The 16,527-nt window shown below is 37.2% G+C and overlaps 2 protein-coding genes across 4 annotated transcripts in view; both read left to right on the top strand.

The window, feature by feature from the left end:
* Nucleotides 1-9,932, top strand: part of LOC122076943 (chaperone protein dnaJ 16-like) — a 12,591-nt gene extending 2,659 nt beyond the window's left edge. The window contains exons 2-12 of one of the 2 annotated variants that reach the window (XM_042642608.1): nucleotides 559-682; nucleotides 958-1,040; nucleotides 1,158-1,269; nucleotides 1,360-1,464; nucleotides 5,194-5,244; nucleotides 7,872-7,961; nucleotides 8,060-8,168; nucleotides 8,266-8,414; nucleotides 8,497-8,550; nucleotides 9,305-9,543; nucleotides 9,623-9,932. In XM_042642608.1, coding sequence (XP_042498542.1) covers nucleotides 559-682; nucleotides 958-1,040; nucleotides 1,158-1,269; nucleotides 1,360-1,464; nucleotides 5,194-5,244; nucleotides 7,872-7,961; nucleotides 8,060-8,168; nucleotides 8,266-8,414; nucleotides 8,497-8,550; nucleotides 9,305-9,538 — 1,111 coding nt within the window. In that variant the 3' untranslated portion in view covers nucleotides 9,539-9,543; nucleotides 9,623-9,932. The remainder of the gene's footprint in view (nucleotides 1-558; nucleotides 683-957; nucleotides 1,041-1,157; nucleotides 1,270-1,359; nucleotides 1,465-5,193; nucleotides 5,245-7,871; nucleotides 7,962-8,059; nucleotides 8,169-8,265; nucleotides 8,415-8,496; nucleotides 8,551-9,304; nucleotides 9,544-9,622) is intronic. The other variant, XM_042642609.1, reaches the window with a different exon arrangement.
* A 3,008-nt stretch (nucleotides 9,933-12,940) lies between these two features.
* Nucleotides 12,941-16,527, top strand: part of LOC122076231 (alpha-mannosidase I MNS5-like) — an 8,056-nt gene continuing 4,469 nt past the window's right edge. Inside the window, exons 1-9 of one of the 2 annotated variants that reach the window (XM_042641559.1) lie at nucleotides 12,941-13,259; nucleotides 14,191-14,233; nucleotides 14,327-14,392; nucleotides 14,495-14,556; nucleotides 14,867-14,966; nucleotides 15,078-15,260; nucleotides 15,730-15,778; nucleotides 15,906-16,085; nucleotides 16,261-16,381. In XM_042641559.1, coding sequence (XP_042497493.1) covers nucleotides 13,111-13,259; nucleotides 14,191-14,233; nucleotides 14,327-14,392; nucleotides 14,495-14,556; nucleotides 14,867-14,966; nucleotides 15,078-15,260; nucleotides 15,730-15,778; nucleotides 15,906-16,085; nucleotides 16,261-16,381 — 953 coding nt within the window. In that variant the 5' untranslated portion in view covers nucleotides 12,941-13,110. The remainder of the gene's footprint in view (nucleotides 13,260-14,190; nucleotides 14,234-14,326; nucleotides 14,393-14,494; nucleotides 14,557-14,866; nucleotides 14,967-15,077; nucleotides 15,261-15,729; nucleotides 15,779-15,905; nucleotides 16,086-16,260; nucleotides 16,382-16,527) is intronic. The other variant, XM_042641560.1, reaches the window with a different exon arrangement.

Raw genomic sequence — 16,527 nt, forward strand, 5'->3', positions numbered from 1 at the left:
GGGGGTGTGGGGAGAGGGGAGCGGGGAAAGAACTTACTCCTTGAGGAGCCTTGGGGCCATTACCCAGTGCTGGTCCCGCTTCCCATGCGGGGTCTTGGGAGGTGTGAGTTTGGAATCAGTCCTATCCTTTTATTCCTTCAGCATTTTTGCGCAAAGTGGTTGCCCTCAAGACTCGAACCCCTGTGAAGGACCCTTGGGGGTTGATATTTATTCAAGGTAGATTTTGCAGCACAAATTTACTCGGGATGATATTCTTTACTTGGTTAATATTTTATGGGAAACTTTTATAGTGTTGCCAACCCTTGAGGAAAAAGAAAGACAACGGACCAGTATGATCGGCAACGATTGTCAAAAAGAATTTTCATGTATACTGCAGAAAATCTATTTGTGGTAAGCTCTTGTTGAGACTAGTCATACTGTGGTAGTAGTGTAGTGTCTTCTGATTCCCTCAGCCCTTGATATGGTATGTTTTGTGATAAGTTGTTCCTTGTTTGTTCTGCCCTTCCAATATTGCAGTGCATGAATTGTATACTGACACCAAGACCATTCGTTTTTCAGGTACCATCCTGATAAAAATGCAAATGACCCTGAAGCAGCTGATATGTTTAAGGAGTGTACATTCTCCTATAATATTCTTTCCAATCCAGACATGCGGCGTCAGTATGATACAGCAGGTTTTGAGGTAAGATATTCAGGCGGGACTGTATTATTACAGACCTTTTAACATTTGATTGATATGGTTACTGTCAATGGCACAGGCTTACATTTTCTTTTTTTCCCTCCTACAATGCTGTGCTGTTCATAGACTCCAATATTGTTGAAAATTAGTTGGTTTGTATAGTTTGTAGTTTATTTCATTACATTACGTGTTATGCTTTGGCCAAATTTCATTCATCTGTTGTGTTTATGATTTAACTTGAATCATCAGTTTAGAACTGATGTGAATGGCTTCTCCAGGCTATTGAATCAGAAAGCCAAGAATTGGAGTTGGATCTTTCAAGTTTGGGAGCTGTCAACACCATGTTTGCTGCCCTTTTTAGGTAAATCCAGTTCAAATAAATTTTTGTTTTCTCATTTGTGGGAGAGGCCCATGATATTACGAGTCTGGGCCATGGAATGATGGGCTTGTTTCGGTTTGTATATGTATCACACAATAGTAAACTTGGTGTGCCAATTAAGACCGCTGTCTCAGCAACTGTCTTGGAAGAAGCACTCAATGGAATGGTAACTATTCATCAACTTCAGTTGGGGAAACCCTTGTTTAAGAAGGTGAGTTATCGTTAGCTGTTATTTTCTTTGATAAACTATTATTTTTCTTCATGTAGTGGATGCATTTGAAGCTTTCTCATATTTCTACAGGTTGAGAAACAATGTGCTCACTTCTATTCTGTAACAATAACAGAACAGGAAGCACAGGCTGGATTTGTGTGTCAAGTGCAATCACCAGACAAAAGCAAGTTCAAGGTTTGTAAAGACTTTCCAAGTCCTTGGGGCATCTTGGACAAGCCATTTGCAATTTTTTTGGTGATATTTTCTCGTTTATGGTTTTACCTTTGATCGGATCAAAGCTTGGATGATTAGGTTTCCTTTCATATATTTTTTTTCAGTTGGATCGGATGATTTTAACCAGATTATCTAAGCTATTGGATGATTGGGATTTCCTTTTATACCCTCCCTTGCACAGAGCGTTGGGGATTTTAATTGAAGAATGATTTTTATCATTCTCTTTTCACTCAGTATGACCAGAAGCATCATCACTGATGATAGTATCCTAGGGTTAATTCTAAACTTGTTCTCTTCGTGTGTAGTAATGAAGGTGGGATTGTATTCATTATTGGTCCTGAGTTCTGTTAGTTAAAACGGGAAGAACAAATAAAGAGTGTTTGGTACAAGCATGATTTAAAAGGATCAAAATGTGAACTGCATGGTAAAAAATACGGTCAAATACCGTAGATACGGAAAAAAAGAAAACGAATGGTACGCGTTTAAAACGTTTAAATTTGAACAATATGGCTAAAAAAAAAAGTGAACTGGGAATGGTAAAAAATGTGAGCCGGACAGTAAAACATACGGTCAAATACTGTAAATACGGAAAAAAAGAAAACGACTGGTGCGCATTTAAAATGTTTAAATTTGGACAATGTGGCACTAAAAAAAATAGGCAATATACATGTATAAATTTAGAAATTATTAGTTAAGTCTACAATAAATCTAATGCATTAAGTATTTTAAATACTTTGTGCATGGTTCTCTAAATCTAATGTATTAAGTATTTTAAATACGTTTGTGTATGTTTCTCTATGTGTATAGACACTACATCTCAAAATTATTAGTTAAAGTTAGTTGTCACATTTCCCAACAAATTACTTTACAACGTTTTTTTAAAAAACAAATTAATATAGCATTTTTTTTCCTTCTGAAAAAAAAAAGATGCGCGTTTAGAACTTCTAACCTATCCGTTTCTGTTTTTTATCGACTTTTATAAAGCAGTTCGGCAAAACGGCAGAAAAACGGAACGCCTTTTTTGGTGTTTTAAACTCATTTTAATTAACTAGGGTCCTGACACTTTGATTTTGTGACATGTGGCATGTTATTGGGCCTCCAGATCTGTTCACATCTTGGAACCTATACCCAACCCCAACAACCACCCCCCCCCCCCAAAAAAAAAAAAGGGGGAAATGGGAAAAATCCAAGAAAAAATACAGAACAAACTAGGAGTAAGTATTTTATTCTTCATATTAGGAGCTGAAAAATACAATTGTCAGCTGCAAACTGAGTCAATATGATCCCAAGAATAAGCCAATTGCAGCCATATTAGTTTGTTGTCATATTTTATTCAGAACTGCGTGTTCTGACGTTTCTTTGAATATTCTTTTGAGAATTATTTCTTCATCTGCAACCAAGAAAACCATTTGGTGTACCATTATGGCTAGGGCCCTTTTACCCCCTGCACTTTTTTTTTTTTTTCTTTGCATCTGTAGGCTGCCTTCAGGATCCTTGTTTATGAACGGCCTTTTAGGACACTTTTGAAATTCCCGCTTCCTTGGGTATTTATGCATTGTTTGATGAGCCCCTACTTAGACCTCTTAATTTAATTTATGACCGTTTTATGCTAAAAATCTGATTGCAATTTTTATTTCAAATTCAAGTGGTTAAAGTTTGACAGCCGGTTACATTTAACAAAATGCAACGACGACAACTCAGCCTTATCCAATTAAATGGGGTTGGCTACATGGATCCGATCAAAGACAGCAAAAGAAGAGTAAAAGCAAAAGGAAGGGAACACTAGCACCCTAGTGGTCTCTCCACCTCCCTTTGGCTTGACAACTGGCACCTTAGTGGTGTCCTCCTCTCTAGTGTGGGGCACAGATCCGTCTACTCCGCCGGTCTTGCAAAAGATACTCCCGTCTCTTCCATAATTGCGAATGGAGCATTGGCCCCCCTTTCCGGCCTTACCTCCATGTCTCCTGTGTCCTCCCTTCACTCTGTCCCCCGCCTAGGGTAGACACGATTATCTGGACCCCTTCCACCTCTGGGAACTTCTCCTCTTCATCCACCTCGCACCTTGTGAGAACCTTGGGCACCTCCTCTCCTTGGCACAAGATTATCTGGTTTAGGTTCCACATCCCTCGGCATAGTTTCACTGTTTGGAGAGCCGTTTCCAATTGCCTTTCCACTCAATCCTTCCTCATTCATCACCACATCCAATTGTCCCTTGCTTGCTACTTTTGCTGGAATGGCTCTGAAGATACCAATCATCTCTTCTTTGACTGTCCCTTTTCCTCCATCTGGAGAAGAGTCATTGCTTCTTGTTGGCCTTCCAGAAGAATCACCTCCCCTCCTCCCCTCTCCAGAGAATGGATTTGGATCGACATGACCTATGCTGGGAAGACCATCTGTGACACTGCTGAGAAGTTTGCTTTTGGGGCCACTATTAACCATATTTAGATGGAGCGCAACCTTTGTAGATGGACTCCAACTCTTGGTCCTTCTATACGATTTGGAATGCCATCTAGTTTGAGGTCTCCTCCAAACTCTCCCTCATCACCCCCTCCCTGTTGTAAGCTCCCCTAGAAACAATCTTATTGTTTCCTCTTGGGGCCTCCCCCCCGCGCCCTTCCCTTGGGGGATGTAGCCTCGTATTGATGGGTTTTTACTTTTTCTCTTTTCCCTCGGGGCTGTATATTCCCCCCTCCCCTTTTCCCCTTCTCCTTGTTAATGAATTTCTTATTCACCCAGAAAAAAGGAAGGGAAACACGACACAACAAATCGTTAAAATCTCATCTAAATGGGGTTTGTTATTTGGATTCTTGCCCTCCAATCAGATCTATTCGAGGTCATACTTGGGACAAGACCTAAACTATTCACGCCTTTCTGCACTACTTCTATAGTCATTTTATGCATGCCCCTAACTCTTTTAGTTCCTTCAATCTGTATCAGATCACTCTTCCTTACTGGTGCATCCCCAAGCCTTTGTTGAACATGGTCATACCACCTCAAACAACATTCTCGGAGTTTATTAGAATCAAGGCATCTCCCAAATCAGCTCTAATATGGTCATTCCTTACTTTATCATTTCAGTTAATGAATGGAAATATATTCTGTGTGACTCCAAACATATTTGCTGATTTGGTTTAGCATATGGAATGGTTACTGTGCAGCCTGGTCTCACTTTGTCTATCTCATAGTCAACAAGGTGATCATGTTTTGTTTTGATGTAATTATGCCTGTCAAAGAAAAAAAAAAAGAGTAATTACGTGATAGTTGTTACTAACTTTTGGCATGTGATTGGATATTCCAACTTGCACCCCATCAAAATCCTATAAGTTCATGCATTATGGCTTCCCATTCTTAAAATTGTACTTATGAACTGAATTTGGAATGGACTCCAACATTATGTGTTGGCAGTGTTTCAAATTGGCATAAAAATGGGAGCATTGGGTTCAATTTATATAATTTAATTTTGGGCCATAATTTTACTGTTCATGATCGTATAAATTCTCTTTACCAAAAAAAAAAAAGTCCTATAAATTCTCTAGCACACTAAGCATTTCTGTTGTTTCTCCAACATTGGAATCTACAATTTACTTAAGTTTTGACCATATTTTTCTTCTGACAAATTGTTTTAATAATTGTGGAGTTTGTAAATGTGAAAATCCTTGATCTGCTACTAAATTTTTGGCACCTATGCAGCTTTTGTACTTTGAGCAGGAAATTAATGGTGGATTAAGCCTTGCATTACAGGTACTGAGCAGTATTTACAAGTACCAATATATAAGTATGTTCTGATAAACATGAAAACATGAAGTATTGAGGGATTATCACTTCGTCTTTGGCTGTCTCCAGATCAATATTTGATACTTGCTAGGTACTTTTGATATTACATATTTACAGGAGATCTCACTCAACTTTTTCAAATATTACTTGATACTTATCACGGGTATAATTGATATCCAAAGTGATACTTATATATGAGTCCATCTGAATGTCACCTACGAGGTTACAAATGATTTTCAACCTAATTTAGAACACTACTTTATAAGAGAATTGTAGCCGAACATCATAAATGTGTCATTTGAATTTTAGAATTCAAATTGCCAACCGTGAGCATAAAGAGTCCTTTTTAAGGGAAGTAGGGTAAATTCCCCGGCATAAGTGATATTTTCCTGCTCTCTTTCTTCTACGTGGCAGCCGAATTGTGTTTTGAAGAGAGGAGTTGCAAAGCACGACCGCCCTCGATGATCTCCTTGTAGCATTCGTTGTTGAGGGCGAGGGAGGCAAGCTTGTTCATGGCTTCAACGTGAATGGGCGAGAGACCCGTTTGGGAGGAAGCCACCAAGGTGGAATTACAATGATCGGGAGGTGAAATGCAGAGGGAGGAGGGGCAGTTGGCAATGTTCTTGGACTTATCGCTGCTATGCTTGCTTCTGTGGTGACAGCAGCTGATCCACTGACATGGCTCCTGAATTCACGATGCTGATGTGGTGGTGGTGGTGATCATCAAAGGAGGTCGAGGAAGAGGAAAGAATTTGTTAGACTGATCCTCGAAAGAGAAGGATCGCGAGCAAGGCCTACTTGAAAGAGGATGCTTGTGGCTCCTTGACGGATGAAGGTTTGGGAATCAGACCTATAGTTGGAGATGGGAACGGGGAATATCGGAACTGCCAATGCCCTCACACCTCTTTTGGTCCAAATCGATCTGGTTGCCCTCTGCCGCCGCCGACTGAGACTGACTCATTACAATTGGCTCTTCAAGATTTCTTCAACCTTCTTTTGTTGTCTAATCAATAGCGAAAGAAAAGGGAGGAAAAGAGCAACAGACATTGTTTTTTGGTTCAGAACTGAACATTTACGACACCCACCCACATTTTCTTGCATGGATATGCAGTTACAATTTTACAGTGCTGAACGGACCAACAACCCAACTAACTACTCTCTAGTCCCACAAGTCCATCTTTGTTGTCTCTGAGCGAAAAAGCTTGGGAAAGAAGACAAATACAAGGAAATTCGAAATTTGATGGAAAATTGAGTGAGGGATCAGACAAGTTTGAACATTTAGCTTGGAAGCCTCGATCATCTCTCTTTCTTTGCACCCGGGGAGGGGGCGGGGGAGATTTGGATCCAATGATGTTAAGAGTTCAAGAGAGGGAGATGATCAAATGCTCAATCCCGAATAAAAGGAACAAAGCCCTATGCAGTTCATGCAAATCCCTTTATGGTTTGTTCAGTAAGTGAAGGTGTTGATTGTTGTTGATGCTTCTGCTATGGCCTTTCTTTTGTTCTTTGTTTTGGTAATTTGTGCTGTTGGTTTGCATGGATCTCTCTCTCTCTCTCTCTCTCTCTCTCTCTCTAATGAAAGGAAGCGAAAAATAAGGCAATTCCATTGTTGTAGTCGTGCTCTGTCATTCCCCTCCCACTCTGTGTCTCTTCTTCTTCTCTTCTCCTTCCTTGACCTCTTTATTTTAGTTATTTACTTTTTTACTACATTACAATTAAATAAATTGAGTATACCTTTCCTCTTCTCCTTCCTCTTTTTAATTCAGTTTCATATCAGTAACACTAGCAGATAACCGGAAATTTTCTTCAACTTCTATGTCCATTTTATCGGTCACCCGATCAGAAAAATGTCTTTGTCATTACTCGTTAAATTAGTTCCAATTATGCCCTGATAGTATGAACTTCGAAATTACATTTTTGTGTTTTTTCTCCCAGGTTAATCATGTTCTGTCATAGTGGGCATTTACAGCAATTGAAAATAGAGCACAACACTTCTGTAACGTACCTAGGTGACAACCAGCATTACCCATTTTAGATTGTCATATTGGTATCATCATAATTTGTATTATATATTATCATAATGATAGCAAGTATCGAGTATTTATGAGATTTTTTTTTTTTGGCAAATTTTATTGATATTGTTTGAAGGAATGGGTAAGAGAGGTTGTATTGATGTAACAAAAAATAAAGCAACCTGTATGCTCAGGCGCTATAAAAGCTTCACAGGCCCATCACTACCAGTGCCCTCTAAAAAAACCGCCACAATTATTGCCTTTACAAACAAATCACCCCACCCCTTACATTACTATTGATCACAAAATCAGACCTCCTATCCCTAGTATGACCTCAAATAGAGCTGTTTGGAGGGCTAGGATCCATGTAACCAATCCCATTTAGGTGGGATATTGCGGACTAGTCATGTTGTTGTGGTGTTTTTTTCTTATTACTATTATTTTTGTTATTTTGTCTTTGCTTGGATCCATGTAGCCAACCCATTTATTTGGGATAAGGTTGAGTTTTTTTTTGTTAATTTCTTGCTTCATTATGATTATAGTTTTTATGGCATATTATATCTTGACTTCTTTATTGTGAAGGAGGACAGTGCAAAAACAAAAAAGGTCACATCTGCTGGGATGTATTTTCTTGGCTTCCCTGTTTACCGGTTAGATCAATCAGTCAATTCGGTGAGATAATGGCACTGCAAGTTCTTTTATTAACTTACTCTTAGCTTCCAAACATCTCTTATTGTTTCCTCATCAAATTGCATGCTTTCTGAATATAGATGGCAGCTACAAAGGATCCTGATGCTGCCTTTTTCAAAAAATTGGAAGGTTTTCAGCCATGTGAAATTACTGAACTAAAAGCTGGGACCCATTTCTTTGCTGTCTATGGTTAGTTCTACTATGTCTAGATGGGCATGCCTCTCCCTCGATATGGGACCTGATGGATCTAAGCATTCTCGTGCTGTATTCTGGTACATGTTTTCAGGTGACAACTTTTTCAGAAGTGTAAGCTACAGAATAGAAGCGCTTTGTGGTGCACCTTTTTCGGAAGAAAAGGAAAAACTAAGGGCTGTGGAAGCTCACATTTTAAATAAGAGGGTGGAGCTTGCTAAATTTGAAACTGAGTACAGAGAGGTTTGGATTTACACACAAGCATTTTGTTTATACCTTGAAGGAATCTGTACTTTTTTGCACTTACTTTTATGCCATGTTGCAGGTCTTGGCACAATTCACACAGATGACGAGTAGATATGCACACGAAATGCAGTCTGTGAGTTCACTTCCTTGTCTTTTTGTACTTGGTGCATGTTTGGGTAAGCTTCTGGGGCAGGCTTCTGCGGATCAAAAGCACAGGTCCAAAGAAATTATTTCATTTGGGATCTTTGCCAGAGAAGCCCAAGAAGAAGCTGTGTTCTGGGGCTTCCGTGCACTTCAGGTGGATATGATTCAAACAAAATATTTCGTGGGCCTGCTTTCTGAACTCCAGAAGCCTGGAAAGCTTACCAAACACGCACTTAATTCTATGGCTACCAGGCTTGTACAACACTCGATGGTTGAACTTTCTTTAACCTCTTCCAATTTGGAAGAACGGATCAAGTCAAAATCTTTGACTTTCTACTGAAAAAACCACTAGCAACTGTTTGACCCAGGTAATTTCCTTGGCACAGACAATTCAGGATAATCTGCCCAGGTCATGAAAGTACTGAGGGAAGTGGGGAGTTTTAATTACTTAAAATGCGTTTATTTGTTTTAAGTAGGGGCAGAAGGGGCTGCTCCACATCTTAATGAATGAGACCTTAAAATCTAGATGAGAGTAAATAGGCATTGATAGATTGTGTGTATCCTTATATATGAAGCAATGAGTCAACCTACCTGAAATGTGGTGGCTCAGACCCTTTAATCTGGGGTCTGCCTCCCAACGTCCCTACTGGGTCAATGAAGTGTGTAGCAATTTCTGTTTCAAAAATGGGGTTTCAGATGAAGTGGAGCTGTTAAATTATATTTGCTCATTGTTTCATCTTTAGATTGATGAGCTTCTTCAGCAAAGGAATGCAATCCATGCCTCGTACACAAGTGCTCCTCCTTTAAACAGAAGTTGGAGTAGTAGCAAGGTCAGAGGTTCCTTCAAGGAGTCTAAAGGAGTAGAGGATCAGCAAGCAAAAGATCAGCAGGCAAAAGATAAGAAGCCTATGAGGGATAGGACCAAAAAGAAATGGTATAATCTATACTTAAAGGTGGATAAGAGGAAACCTTGCTGAATATGGTAAGACATTCTAACAGAGGTATATTGCATTATATGTTCTGTGATGTTAACATAAAATGTCTGATTTTTGCATTTTTAGGGTTACTTTCTTATAAGGAATTGTGGGGAGCTTCAACAAACATCTTCTGAGTGAACTTGTCCACCCTACATGTTCAGCAATAGTGGAGATAAATCCCTAGGCACATTCTTTTTCACTCTAGCATGTAAATGATATCGATGCTCGCTATTAAAATTCTTGTCTTTAGTCTTTTGTCTTCATTTTCTCCTTCCAGCCTCGTAATTTAACACTTGTCTAGAATCTCAGATGAAGACATCCTTTATCCGGCAACGAGTCTTACTATTATTCTTTCAGGAAGAGAATTATTTTGGGCCCTAGGCCCATCATACTAGGTGGCGACTCCTTTTTCAGTATTTGACGTGCGCTTTTGAAATATCAAAAGGCACTTCATAATTTAATATATTTTTCGGTCTCAATAAAAACCTAACTCTTTCTCTCCCAGGTATGCATGTAATAGCCTTTAAACCTTTTTTAAGAAATCATTTCATTGCCCATCATTGGTCTGTTCAAGGGGTGTTAATCGGTTGGGTTTTGGTTTATACGGTTTGGTTTGGATCAGTGTAAGATTTTTTAGGTGAAATTAAAACCGAACCATTTAGTAAACGGTTTCATAGATTAAAATCAAAACAATTTATAAATGGTTTTAAACATTTTTTTATGTTTTTTAATATTTTATCCAAACAACTTCTTTACCTTTGAAATTTGTAGCGAAATGGATGTAGATTGTAATATTGAATTGAATTGTTTTTTATTATATGGTTTTATCAATAATTATTTGATGTAAACTTAATTTTTTTATTGAAATATATGTAAACATTGAATGTTTTAAACTTATTATGTATGTATTTAGACGGTTTTATCAATGGTTTAAATTTTAAAATTAAAATTGAACCATTTAATAATGGGTTTCACGGTTTAAATGTAAACAATATGGTTTAATTTTGGTAAATGGTTTCGATTTTAAATTCACATCTTTAGTTTGTGCCTCCGATGATTATTCAGAATTATGTAACCTGAAATATTGAGTATGTCCAAATTGGCATGCCCCGAGCATGAATGGTTTGGGCCTAGGTCGGCGTATCTGAGACCGACCCTAGCCCAGGCTAAGGATTGGGAACCTCGGGCTGGGCCTTGGCTTGCAGGAAGCTAGGTCGAGCTTGTCCCAGTTGTGCACTCACTTTACTAATCTATGCATTACAGGAGATTGGTAAATTTTGCTTTAAGATTAGATCATGGTCATTACTCGGAACTATATGTAGGTAGAGAGATTAATTTATTTTTGTAAGGTCTTTTCACTCAAGGATTTAAAAATGGCGGAATTGAATTGATTCGGATTGTTGTTGAGATCCAATCCGATTGATACCGAATGGGGGGATTTCATTGGCTTCCCCCTTTTTTTTTTTTTTTTGGGTGAACTACTAGATTCCCAACTCTTAAAAACTGCAAAACCAACACCAAAGTTCTTTCTTCATATTTCTCACTCGTTTGCTTATTTCAAGCTCTAAAAGCTTATGGAAACTTTTTTCTGATCTATGCACGGTTTTGAGAATCAGTCAAATACCAAATTACCAACTAAATGGACCTGTCAGTCACATGGATCCTTCTCTTCTAATCATCTCTAGCTTTAGTCAATACCGTATGTAAAATTACAGTAAGGCAAGCAAAGATGAGGGCAAGACAAGAGAAAGGTGAGAGTAAAAAACAGAGGCTACCACCAGTGTTTTAAAAATAAGAATAGTTAAATGCCGATTTTGATTCAAATTGGCTTGGAATCAATCTAAAACCCGTAGAATTGATCAATTTGATATGAAAACCTATTGATTCAGGAGAATCTTTATGGAAATATTTCAATTTTGAAATTATGGTTACAACTTATATATTTCTTTTACATAAGTAAAAAAATTCATTTAAGAAAACATTACAAAATTATTATTATTATTATTATTATTATTATTATTATTATTATTATTATTATTATTAATTATTTGGTAAGAAAACATTACAAAATTACATATATTAATAATTTTGGCCTTCCTAGCTAACTGACTGGTGTGATAAAGATACCATCATATCGAAATAGTTACAGACAAATATTCCCATGGCCAAAATTCTCGATCTTCGGTAAGAAGCTGCACAACCTTCTTACAGTCTTTTTTTTTTTTTTTTTTTTGGTTTGATAAGACCTTACAATGATCCGGACAGTAGGCGGAAGTGATGCCTAATCGCTATGCTTGCTGGCTGCTGCAGTCCTTCGAGCAACCCCTCAGAATTTTTTGGATCCGAATTTCGAATCATTAACATTTTCTTAACCAATTTCTACCGGGGGAGAAAAGAAATTTTGAACCAATAAATAGGCGTTTGTTTATCCATTGGAGAATTGGTCCGGTCGATTCCGCCCAATTCGAATCAGATTAGGATTGATCCTAGTTATTAAATTCTTTGAATTAAACGTGAATACTTCGGTCGAATAGAATTTCACCGAATTTTACGAATAATTCAGTTTGAATCTAAATCAAATAAAAAATTATGAAAAAATCTCAAATTTTATAGATTTTTTTTTTAAATTCACGAATAATTCGGCCAAATCGAATTTTATCTCATATATATATATATATATATAAACTTTATCTTGAATAAGTCAATAAGCCTTTAGAAAATAGTGTGATTATTATGCATTTATTATCCTAATGTTACTTTTCTTATTTTTTTTAACAAAAACTGACAAAGCTTCTCTTTCCTAAGATAATCTCTCACACTTCTAAATAATAATAGTAATAATAATAATTATTATAATAAAAATAAATCTTTCACCCCATTTTTGTTTCATTAAGTCTTATAGTCGTTACTCTCTCTAGTCTTTAAAGTGAACATGCATGGTGGGTGACGTAGGCCTAGCTGAATTAGTCCCCCCGGCCCCCTCTCAGTCTCTCCTTTGCTGATTCAATTATTTGAGTAATAGGAAATGAGTTTAGAAAAAAAAAAAAAAAGATGACTAAATCTAATATTTTTATCTTTAAAATTTAAAATTTTAATTTTATATCATTTGTATGTTGCGTACAATACATATGATAACTGATAGATAATATGAAACAAGTATTGCAAATATTAAAAATAACATCCGAATTTTCGGTGTGCCTTTTATTTTTATAAACGAATAATTCTCAAATTCGAATCGAAATTCAAATTTTATTATCTTCACTTTTTTTATTGATATTTTGACTAAATCATTAAATTAATGAAACGAACTAATCTGAATAATTCTTCATCCGAATAATTTTAGAATCCGAATTCGAATCCCAATTTAATACCTATGGATTGATTCAAATTCTGTTGTTTAAAACATTTTCACTCTTTTTCTTTTATCGTGAATTCGTGATTGATCTCCCTTTCTTTAAAAGTGTTCCATCTGATCAGTCCAGTTAATCTACTCATCGTTATCGTTACTTATACTTGTCGCCCATGGAATCGAGACTCGGATCTCATCTGTTGCCTTTGAATTAATCAAAAACATGCTGCTTCACGACTCTAGAATCGGACTACGGAGATGGGTTCTTCTTTTTCTCGTGATCTCTCCCACCTTCTTCAGCTCGGCCATTTCTGGGGACGAGTCCCGTGTAGCTGCAAAGAAAATATTCATGAGAGAGAAGGTCCGGAAAATGTAAGTGAATCAACCGACTCCTTTTGATTTTCCTATATTGAAATTCACGAGTTTTGGTTTTTCTTTTTCCTGGGTTCTATTCTGGCTAATGTTTTTCAGATGTTAGATTTATTGGGAATGCCTTTATCCTCCCTTCTTTGTGGAATTCCCCAATTTTATGTTAGCTGATGAGTTTTTCTTCCACTTGCCTGAGGTTTTTCGTTGATGGGTTGTCATGATTCTCTCATGCGCTGTATCATTTAGAGATTGTTTGGAATTTTTTCTTTTGGTGTTAGTAGGGAAATTCTGGTTTCCTTTTTTTTTTTCCTTTTTTTTTTTTGGGGGGGGGGTTGTGTGAGGGTGGAGGGAACGCTGGATATAATCCCAGAGCAGTAATTCCTAGCCTGATGGGAAGTTAAGAAGCATCGAGTTTGTTTGAAGCCAGTCCAAATGCACTCCGTAAACATGATCAAATTCGAAAACAAATTCCCATATGTGCCAGAAGAGTTCAGTGCTAAGTTTTGTTAAAGAAATAATAAGCTTATGAGCTTGGACTTCCATCTTCAAGCTTTCGTCAGGCTAGCTTGCATCTTTTTGGGTGTGAAGCAGTGAAAAACTAAAATACCCAACAAGTATTAGCTCTCCCTGAAAGGGAGGTGATCCAGCCGCAGTCATTGTTTGAGGTAGCTCCTCAGAGCCAGTGAGTCGGTGCTGTGTTTTAACAATTCTAGCCAGACATGTTGCTATTATGATTGTTGCTGGGCAGTGGTTTAACGATTGTAGCTAGGTTAGTTCGTTAATGGTTGTTTTTTATTTGAACAAGACTTCTCTATTCCTAGCTTTTACTAGGTGAAATTTTTTTGATTCAATTCAGTGCTAAAATCCACTTACATTTCATCTTATTTGAAGTTTACATCTGTTTGTATGAATAATCCAAGATGGATGTCTTCAGGTTTTACCATGCCTACAACAACTACATGACTTATGCATTTCCAGTAAGCTTGAACCCCAGAATACTTGTTGAGGTTCACTAATTTTTCTTTTCATAAATAAGCTGTTGAATGCACATTCTATTTTTTTTTTCCCAGCATGATGAGCTAAAACCTCTTACAAAGACTTTCACCGACTCGCTTAGTGAGCTTGGGAATTTGAATGTAAGGATTATTTTGAAAACTTACCAAGCAATTGTTTCCACACATATAATGTTTATAAATTATAGAGCTTTTCCCTCATTCATTTTTTTGTTTGATTTTCAGCTTGAACACCTACCTCAAAACTACAATGGATCAGCCTTGACACTTATTGAGTCATTGTCCAGGTATAATATATTTATGTAGATAGGTTTGAGTATTTAGTGCCTGAGCATCCTCCACCCCACATCAAATTATATATATATATATATATATATATATATAAACAAGAGGAAAAAGAAAACCCGAATTTCTATATGCTTTGTATAAATTTTCAATATAAGTTTTCAATCAGTTTCTGTTTAACTATGACTGTAATCACTGTATGATCTAATTTTGTAATTTCCTAATATCGTCATAATTTCACAATATAAATTGTTAAGCTCATCATTTTGATTTGCAGTTTCTACTCTTTATTTTTTAGTAATTTTTTTGCAGTCTTGTCATACTGGGTAACTACTCAGAATTTGGAAGGGCAGTTACCTGGCTTTCTGAAAATCTTACTTTTGATGTCGATGCCAGGATACATCTGTTCGAGGTATCTAACTAAAAGCTTCATTATAATATGAAATTATTTTACCATATAATGTTTCAGTAAAGAAAGGGTATTTCTAATGTTTCTTTTTTCCTCTTGCTTGCAACTGTCTAGTGCAATATAAGAGTTCTTGGAGGACTTGTGTCTGCTCATATTCTTGCCACTGATCCTACTAACGGGTTGGATCAAGGAATTTACAAGAACCAGCTACTTAATTTGGCTGAAGATCTAGGGAGACGTTTCCTACGTGCTTTCGATACTCCCACTGGATTGCCATATGCATGGGTCAATCTTAAGGTAATTGGATGATGATGCATTGGCCAGTGGAAAATACTTCTTTCGCAGGTCTAGGATTTTAATGTTAATGCTGCTGCCAGTATTTTTACTGAATTCTTCTCTCTCCCTCCCTCACAGAATGACATAAAATGTTACTGATTCACCTTGTAAGATTACTAGATGTGTATGTAGAATTGATTAAAGTCCTATACTTGGAAATTAATGATCAAGCTGCTACTGTTATGATGGTAACACCATCAAGAATATATGAAATAGAGAACTTGTAACTTTGTAAACGGACTTGCTATTTAGAAGTACTAGAGCATGCATCTACCAGCATTACTTATGCTTGCATTCACATATTACCATACATAGTTTCTATTACACAAGGCGCCCATGTAAAACTATTATTTTCGATCTGGGAAAATATTAATATGAGCAGCATGGAATTTTCTAAATCTGCACTAATACAAAATTCTGTGATGGACAGCATGGACTGATGGAGAATGAGACTACTGAGACAAGCACATCTGGGTGTGGTAAGGAGTTCTTAATTTAATATGCAGCTGTGAATTGCCCAACTTCTGAAAAGGAGTTCTTAATTTAATATGCAGCTGTCAATTTCCCAACTTCTGAAATTTACTGATTTTACGTTTGTGAATTCAGGTTCTCTCATCCTTGAAATGGGATCATTATCAAGGTTAACTGGTGACCCCAGATTTGAAGCTGCAGCTTTGCGTGCCCTTCGTAAGCTATGGAGCATGCGAAGTCCTTTGAATCTCCTCGGCACAACACTGGATGTGGTCACTGGGGAATGGCTAGAGCATTCATCTGGAATTGGAGCTGGTGCATTCTTATCTTGTATTTGCTTCCTTTATGTTCATTTAATTGGCTTGTAGGATCTAATTGCTTATAAAATTTGTGCTGAGTTTTTGAGATGTGGTGTTCTCAAATATTGTACTGTGTTACTTCATTTAAAGTTACATAGTTTCTCATGCTATTAACATTCAATCTCATGTAGGAGTCGATTCATTCTATGAATATCTAATCAAAGCCCACATTCTTTTTGGAAAGGATGAGTTTTGGGACATGTTCCAGTCTGCTTATCTTGCTGTACAGAAATATTTCCGGCATGGCCCATGGTACCGCACTGAAAAAATCTCTTCCAGTTTAGGTGAATGGCTTTTGTTTTCTACTCATTAGCTTTTCTGCATGAAGCTTCCCACCTGTCCCCCCCCCCTCCTCCCTCCCACCACTGTGGAGGTAGTTATTTATTTCCCCTACCGTC

The sequence above is a fragment of the Macadamia integrifolia genome, chromosome 4 (genome assembly GCF_013358625.1).
Source record: "Macadamia integrifolia cultivar HAES 741 chromosome 4, SCU_Mint_v3, whole genome shotgun sequence".
In the NCBI taxonomy this organism is placed as follows: domain Eukaryota; kingdom Viridiplantae; phylum Streptophyta; class Magnoliopsida; order Proteales; family Proteaceae; genus Macadamia; species Macadamia integrifolia.